We start from the raw sequence: 8819 nt of genomic DNA on the forward strand, positions 1-8819 counted from the left end.
GTGATATGCTCATTAACGCCTTTTTAAGATGATCAAAGCGAGATGAATACAGTGGTTTAAGCAACAGCTTGCCAAGCGAATTCCAAAGTGCCTAGACTCTCCTTGCTGCCACTGCTTCAATCAATTTGACGTCACAATGCAGAAAACAGTTAAATGACCGGATTTCAACAGTTGTACCCCAATCTAAATTGATGCGTTTCCATGTGATTTATTAAACAATGCAAAAGCAGCTGATTAACGCTGTGCTCCAACACTACCAACCTGTTCTTCATAGGCAACGGCGACATGATGAATTTTGAGAACGAACTCATCCTCCGTCAAGAGAAGGTTGCCGTTAACCTAAAACCAAAAACCAATACCCTGTCTAGTTTATATGTAAGTATCAAATGAATGGGTAGAATATCGATTCAGCTACAGTCAATTTTTCGAGTGGCACGTAACCGAAAATGTTTCAGTGGGACCACTTTCGAATACGTGACTTCCCAAAGACCGGTCAATGTAGCCAATGACCAATTACACAAACTTCCCTTTTTCCGAAGACGCACTTTCTCACCTCTTTCAAAACGAATCCTTTTATGGTCTCATCCACTGGGCTTTGCACTGCCTTTCGACAATTTGTGATCGGTGAATGGACGCTAAAGTAGAACAAACACAGAGAAATCACCAAAATAATTAGAATATGACGTTTTAATCTTATACACCAGGAAGCAGTAAACTTGCAGTTTACGTGAGCTTCTTAAAAATGCCCATCACTAAATTCATAGTATTACACCACAGTATTTCTCCTCTAATCGGTTTGCAAGCTTCTTCATATATTTGTTACAATCAGGCAAGTGTTGGACATTGAGGCGAAACATTTTTTGCCTTCCCTAGCGTTATTCTGTGCAGAAAATCGTGTTTACAATACGTTTCCCATTGCAGTGCACCTGTAAGGAATGTGAACCGACCTGTGAAGGGTGCGATGCAAATAGAATCACTATTATATGTTTGCTAGAGGTTGTAGCTATGCACACTCACACAGTCAAAAACGTACACACATGCGCGTGCACTCCAATAGCTTTAGTACCCTCAACAAAAGTACCAAAACCCATCAAACCCCATCGAGATTGGCATGCAACATTTTGTGGTTTGTCAATGAACCGGACGGCTGTAAAAAGTGCTCGAGAAACGCTGCAATAAACACGCGGCAGAGGGTGACAGGCATTCCATCAGTATTCCATTCACTTATCACATTCTATGTAATGTACTAACATTTGGCGGATACATCATCCACAAAAAACGAACATTCGAAGACTCGCAGTATGAGAGTATCGATAATAACAAGATGAAAACACCAATGTGCGCGGGAATTTGGTCAAGATTGAGGGGCAAGGCATTGCGAACAAAGAAACAAAAACAAAGTAGCGACTGTAACGACCAAGCAGGAAATCAAGACCGTCACTGGTTTTGGAGGTGAAGTACTCGTGAACGAAGGCAAAGGAATCGTTTTTGATACCGAATATTCGCCGACAAGAAAAAACACCCCATAGAAACCTACTTTCACCATGCTAGATATGTGAAAGTGGCACGGCACAAGTTGAGACTGTCCGGGGATCAGAACTTTCGTATTCTACATGCATTCAAACACAGCGCATGAAATGAACCTGTTAAGTACGTTTCAGTTGAAGGCCTTGATTTTCCCGTGGAGGTGGAATTGCGAGGTGTGTTTATAAAGTGGAATCGGACAGAAGAATCCTGAAAGCAGCCCTGAAGATAGTGATATAAAATACCGAATTTAAATCCTTTTGACTTGAGCTTTCTCGGTACTCCAACCATCGCAGTGACCAGTCCACTGAATCAGAAGTACGCGAGCGAGCAACCAAGCGAGGAGTGAGCAAATAAGTAAGCAAGTACGTCTGGTACCATTCTGTTCACAACTCACCTCAGCGAGTATTGACTTGTTTCAGTGTCCTCAGTTGAAGCGTTGGGCTATCCTCCTATTTAAATCTGGCCTCTGAAGAGGAAGTCTAATATTTTTAGCCTGATATAGTAGCAATAGAATGGTAGTCCAGAAATAGTGTCAGATTCGAGCCATGAAATAATCACACTTTCAGCTGTGGTCACCTCTTTTGTTGAAATTAGTTGCGATGAGTTCAGCCGGGTCAAGTCTAGCTTTTTTCACCTACGTACTTTACTCTAGATCATCCAGGGCCTGAAATGGTCCGGGAGTAAGTCAACTTCAAGGGTTATTACAACACCAAGAGTAGACGGTTTAGTAATTGTTTCAAAATCAAAATAATGAGGTTGAGATAGCTCAGAATTAAAGCACGAAACTGATCCTGGCTTTTCTGCATCTCAAGTTTTTATGGCCGAGCAATATATCATATCTCTCTTGGGCGCCGTGGCAACAATGAGCTGGAAGGATTCAACCACTAAATGGCTTTAATTTATGACGAATATTTTTTAGCTCCATCTGATCATACTCTCTTATGTCTGACTGCTGTCCACGCTCCAGTGCCTTGATGCCGGAAAAAGACTCGCCGATTAGGAACACATTTGCTTTATTGCAAACAAGAAAAAGCGATATTACAACGGTCTAGGGCCATATTTTGAAGGGAACTGTTTGACTTTGATCTAAGGCTGTCCTATTGCTATATTTTGAAAAACACTGTTTTGACCGGGCCCAAAGCTGCCCGATTGGCGTTTAGAGGAGTTTGAGGGTCCCACCAGGTTTTGAGTGTTCTAGGACAATCTTCAGGAATATGACCATTCCGACGCCTCCCGTTTTGGCCATTTACAGTAAGGTTGTTGGCACGGATCAAGTTGAAAAGGTTCCACCAATATTCCAGCGCGATCGGTACGGCGTCTCGTTTGAAGCAATGGATGTGTCTTGGGTGGTACATGTGGAGCAGTGGCTAATAATGGTCTTTGGAGATCCTAGCCCGCCGTAGCTGATTAACATGCTGTTTCCATATCAACGATCCCACCCGGACGCTTTAGATCACCTGACCGATTCTTTTGAGGAAGACTCCAGCAGTCTAGTTTGGGTACCCGGAGCGATTGTTCCTCACAAACACACGGTTTCCAGACAGAAACTTTTGCTTCCCTCCTGCTGATGCTGATAAGCATAAGTTGCGTATCAGCAACGTAGAAAGATGCAAATGATCGATCCAGTTTACGCCCAACAGTTTAAGCCCATAAGCAGCAAGACAAACAATACCCCGATTACAGTGGCCTGCTATCTCCTTCTCACAATCAGATTCACCTAGCAATTGGAGCTTACCTCCTGATGCAATTCTAGCGATGTTCATTGTCGGTCCGAACTTCAGTGGTCTGATCTTCCTCTAGGTGCACCGGGAAACACTCGTAATATCGAAACTCATGTTGAGCCGCAATTCAATTATGCTTCCGTTTTCTCTGATTGCAACATAATTGCGACGAGCGTCAACCTGCTTATCACAAGTATTGCGTTAAAGCGGGCTTCTGACTGGTACCGTCTTCTCTGTGGCCTTCGGGTTTGAGTGCAGCATTGGCTAGCTTTTTGCGTCTGATACTGGCATTCCTTGTGCTCACGTGCACACTAAAATTTGGGCTTTCTATAAAGGCACAATTTCACAAAATACCCATCACCGCATTACCAGCATGTCGACAGGGACTTTGCTTCGTTCGGATTTGCCGTCATGAAATGTTGCCTTGGAGTCGTCTTGGCAAGAGTAAAAGCACGGTTGGATAGTGGTCTCTACAACATGACCGCGTCACGTTTGAAGGACCAAGAGGCGCTGGCAAGCGTGAGTAGTAGACCGCAGCGTTACCTCGAACTATTGTACAGTCTTGCTCAAAAACCTCGCTCTGATATCACTTCCTGAATGCGACTGAAGGTCACATATGAGAATGAGAAACTTGAACTGGTCTTCCTTCATGGTAGATGATTTGAATTTTTCACATTCAATATTGTCGCTATCGGCATAAGTTTTATATTCTTCAGATTCGATTTCTTCTAGTTTCACACACTCATAGGTTTCAAGACTGAGATTTCGCATATTCTTTGGTAGGATGAAGTTGGAATACCGTGTGTATTCCGTCGTGCCAAGCTTTCTAAGCAATAAGCATGCGCTATATGCATCCTCTTTGGGCTTCAGTTCGAATTTGAAAATAGCTTCGTGATGTTTAAACCACGAATCGAAGGTGATATTAGCTTCAGGGTCATAGGTGAACTCCGTGATGCTGTTGGCGATCGAGTTGACTGAATCTGCAGCTGGAGTCAAGGTTTTCACCAAACGTATTTGCGCCGCTTCAGACTGATTTTGTTGCTGCGAATGGTCCTTCAACGCTTTAACAGTCAATGTCTTGGTTTCGTGCGTTCGGCAGTCAGCAATCTGTTAGATATGATTGCTGTCCTCGCTCCGGTGACTGATTGCCGAAAATAGAGTCGTCGACCAGGAAGCAACCGCTTTAGTCCAGGTACGCAAGTGCGAAATTACAACAAACTCGCGCTATATTTCGGAGGGTATTGTTTGACCTTGATCCAAGCCTGTCTGAATGGTGATTAGTTGAGTGTGTCTCCCAGTTTGTTTCAGATATTCTGGAATAATCTTCAGAAATTTAGCTTTCCTGACATAATCAGTTCTGCCTTCGTTCCTTCGGTCGAACGCCCTAAGAGGAGACAGGAGACTAGCAGTTCTGCAACTAGTCGTTTTTGTGAAAAAGTCCAGCATTTGCCACGGATATTTTCATTTTTTCACTAAAGACAAAGCACCTTCTTATTCACATTATTTGTTCACTGCTTTCAATCATTTTAAGCGAACAAATCACAATAAACCTTTGTGATCTTTACCGATACGTTGATACCTCCTTTCGCCTTCAGCTTCCTGGCTGATTAATACGTCTATCTTATTGAAATGCCTTGCTTTCAGATGAAGTACCTCTGCTTTCTTCCTTGAAATAACTGATCTTCGGTATACCCACACCCAAGTATTGACGAGGAAGTAAGCAATTAGTCTCACTGTATGTTTTATGTGCCTGAAATGCAAATCAGCCCGCAAAATTTAACGTAAAAGCTTTCCGATTTTATCAGAGAAAACAAACTGCCCCGCGGGCCTAAGAAAAAAGCAGATGATGATTTTTAGACACAGCACAAGTTTGAATTTCTACCGTGTCTTATGCCCTATCCTGTATAGTGCACTGAGCCTGGTCATGTTCCCATCACTATAATTTTCTAATTTTGCTTCTAATCGTACAAAAGTAGAGTTATATATTCATTTACAGATTCAGATGTTGACAGGAAATCAAAACAAATCCGGTCTTTACGGGATTGTTCAACTGTATGTGCTGTACAAAGTTTTCCTCTTGTTTTAGTTGGCACAATGTTCGACTATTTCTAGTAGACTTAGTTCTCATGTCTCCACCTGTTTTTTGAGCTTGAAATATTATCTAATCCAAACTAGGCAAGACCGTTCATCTTAGATGAACATGCACTCTGAGGCCATCCTTCGGTCGACCACTCAACGCACAGAAAGCGGCTCCCGTTTGAAGTCACCTGAGTCTATGCACCTCGGCATAATCAGTTTCATTCCTGAAATTTCTGCAACTGTCTTACATTAGAATTATTGTGCACGTTTTATGCCTATTTCTGAAGCGTTCTACCCAGCCTTGGTGTACTCCTGTTGTCAGAACCCATAAATCAATATTGTTGGACATTCGGGTCATTACGGGCGCGTCCAATAATTCCATAACAGTTTTTCTGACCGCTTGTTCAAGCAGACTTTCCATTTGTGTTTAACCAATGTTGAAACAACTGTTAATGTACCCTGGCCATTCTCCATCTTTGCTGATTCCCATAACCTCGACGTTTTGTTCGGTACATCCTGTATGTTTAATGTGGGCTGATCGAAATTTTACTCAAAGGATACTGCCGAACATACCATCTACAAAGGTAACCAGAACACTTATTATGATTTTAATGATGCTTGTCGACCATATCTAACATCGCTGTAGCGAATTTAAGTTGATCATGCATGTAACTCCGGATAATGAACGTATTTAGGCGTTCCGTTAAACTGGGCCCAGGTTAAGTGTTAGACCCACCGAGCATTAAAGCTGGTCCGGTCAACAAACTCGTTCTCAAATGGATACACGAACGTACACTCTTTAGCCCTGCGTTCATAACCCACTGTGACTAATAAGGAAATTCCGATGTTCACTTACCAATATCCGGTCACGAAGTTACCTCTATGTGTCCCCAGAATTCAGGTCACCGGTTGGTAAATATGCAATTTCGAAAAGATTCAGCCAGAAATCATTACTAACAAAAATTTACTGACCCTAGTTATTAGGTGTTAGATTCACAAGTTTTGAAGTCTCTTACAATGAGTTTTCTCTACGTGCTGCCATTTTGAAAAATTTATCGACGAAATACTTGTTGCACCTGACAAATGGGAGACAAATCAGCTGACACAGTAAATCATATATTAATGATGATCCTAGCAGACAGGAAACGCGCTCAAAGATGGTTGCTATCAGAGGCTGTCTTTTGGCACCAAATAACGTTTTTGGATTTGAGAACTTTCGGGTGCGAACGCGTTTTGAGGGAAAGAGAGCATCGTACATGGATGGTTNTACATGGATGTTTGCTCCTGGCCACTTTCGACCCCACCTGACCTTTAGGGGATATCTGATCCATTTAGGTGTTTTGCAAACTCGATGGTCTCAGCGGGCCAAGTAATCTATTCCGTATTTTAACACATCATCAGAATACTTGAACTTTAGTCTCCTTAAATTTGATGTAAACGCCATAAGAAGTTGACCCAATCACATGCATTTTATGGTCTTATTACTATCCTTTTGATATTTATCTGTAATGTTTTAATATTTCTGCCGAGAAGTTCCCACGGGTAAATAAACTAATCACTCAAACCTACAATGATTGACGTCCCAAAGCCGAATACAAAGCAGACTTTTCTATAGAGGACGGTGTAGGACAATGAATTGTAACCATTGGATTAGACAGGCGTTGCACACTTGCATCGCTGTGTGTAGAGATGGGTGGCTTGACCGTAAATAAGTTGCTTTCCCGGCATTTTGATTAGCTTGCGAAACTTTGCTTAAAAGCGAGCCGCCCATTGAGCTATTCCAATGCTTCGATGAACGAGCGGAAGTGTACAGTATTTGGAATAAACACTTCAACCAGTGGTCGTAAACACCAGGTTTTTAAAGTTTCGCTACAAAGAATTTTCACCGTTCAGCAGCAACACTTTCACTCTATAGCGACCTGAAACAAGCATGGGTATAGGTAATTACAGCCCGTCCCAGCACGGAAATGAGTGATCATAAAACCATGGTTTGATTCGTCTGACTCCAACGGTTCGGTTGGTGAGCTGCTGCCCTAATCGTTGGGTTATCTCTAGCTCGCTTCGCTGCAATTTGACAGTACTGGAGCGCTAACTACAGTTTGACGGACGGGCCGTGTAGCTCATTCTGATCAAATAGCAACCTATCTCAATAAGCTGGAACAAGTTTAAAACCGACTGAGAAGTTTGCTGAAACCGTGAAACGCGACCAGATTGTCCAGATAGGAGTTCGCTACCAGTCTGATTTCCGCAGGAGATCCAATCCTGTAAGTCGAAATAGTACGCTATGATCATTCTAACCGACCACACTGGGATAACTCAAGCTGGAAACACTTGACAGTTCGTACAATGAGCTTGATGTTGGTTATTTCGGATCCATGCGCTGTAAATTTTCGCCATATATTCTGTCCGTTGCCCCCTACTACCAGTGCCTGACGCGGTTGAAGGTGACTCTGAAGGTATCACATTTGCTGCTGTATACTCAGTTGTACATTCGTTTGACATTGTACGCTATGCAATATCTGAAACATAGCTTTTCCAAATGATGGGGATTATATATTCGATTTCATTAGGCTCTGGCCAGAGTTCAGTCTTTGTACGTCGACAAGAACACACAGACTTTGCTCTTGTGCCTTTCACTGACTTTCATAAGCTACACCCTTCACACCGAGAATTTCGTAGCACTCCCACCGTTGTGGCCCATTCAATAGTTAAGAAGTCTAGCGGTGAAAACAATGTTGGTGCGAGAATTACTGACCTTGCAAAGGACACAACCGCGTCTGTTACCGGATCTCACAACTGCACCCGAGAACGGCGCATGAAACTGAGAAATGCAGATGAAACATGTAAAACATCTAAGTATTTCGGGTTGAGGAACCACTTTATGAAATGCTCGCAAAATAAAGATTGATGACAGCGAAATTGACAAGGATGAAAAATCACATTTTGGTTGAATTCATGGGACGTAAATTATGATAGAGTGAAATTCTTAACAGTTATTTGAAGTCTTTAAAAGCAGGTAAGTCGTTGTGCAAATTAAATATACATTAGGCAGCATCACAATAGATTAAATCATAAGAATGATGGTTTTTCAAGATGCTTGTTCCCATTTCTCCAAAATCTCTCGTGACAGCAAATTAATTTCATATTTGTGCATCCACTCTCTTGTCTTCTTTTATCTCAAACGAATTCAGCAACAATTGTACTGCCACAGTTATTTTCCTCACAGAAGGGTGATCGCTTGCTTTCCCTCAAGGGAAGCACTTGGCCCTGGCAACTGAAAACCCTCTCCAATTTTTCCTAAACTGGAGGCAAAGACGTAGAAGATTTTCGCTCAGATTTTTTTCGTAACTGGCGGTTCGTATTACTGAACTGTATTTTACTGACGAGGAAGGGGAGAATAAGGTCAGTCTGGATTTCGGTTGGCTCTTGCGGTGTCGTTCGGACGGTGTGAGAACTAAAACGGATGTGGAAAGCAGGAATGTTTGACCTGAA

General features: G+C 42.4%; 2 protein-coding genes across 2 annotated transcripts in view; one reads left to right on the forward strand and one right to left on the reverse strand.

The window, feature by feature from the left end:
* Nucleotides 1–8819, forward strand: part of T265_10801 (hypothetical protein) — a gene marked incomplete at both ends in the record, with an annotated part of 130068 nt that overhangs the window by 31814 nt on the left and 89435 nt on the right. The window contains one exon of the mRNA XM_009177276.1: nucleotides 2180–2207. Within this exon, the coding sequence (XP_009175540.1) occupies nucleotides 2180–2207 (28 nt within the window). The remainder of the gene's footprint in view (nucleotides 1–2179; nucleotides 2208–8819) is intronic.
* Nucleotides 3798–8819, reverse strand: part of T265_10803 (hypothetical protein) — a gene marked incomplete at both ends in the record, with an annotated part of 24675 nt that continues 19653 nt past the window's right edge. Inside the window, one exon of the mRNA XM_009177277.1 lies at nucleotides 3798–4309. Within this exon, the coding sequence (XP_009175541.1) occupies nucleotides 3798–4309 (512 nt within the window). The remainder of the gene's footprint in view (nucleotides 4310–8819) is intronic.

Source organism: Opisthorchis viverrini (genome assembly GCF_000715545.1).
Source record: "Opisthorchis viverrini unplaced genomic scaffold opera_v5_409, whole genome shotgun sequence".
Classification (NCBI taxonomy): domain Eukaryota; kingdom Metazoa; phylum Platyhelminthes; class Trematoda; order Opisthorchiida; family Opisthorchiidae; genus Opisthorchis; species Opisthorchis viverrini.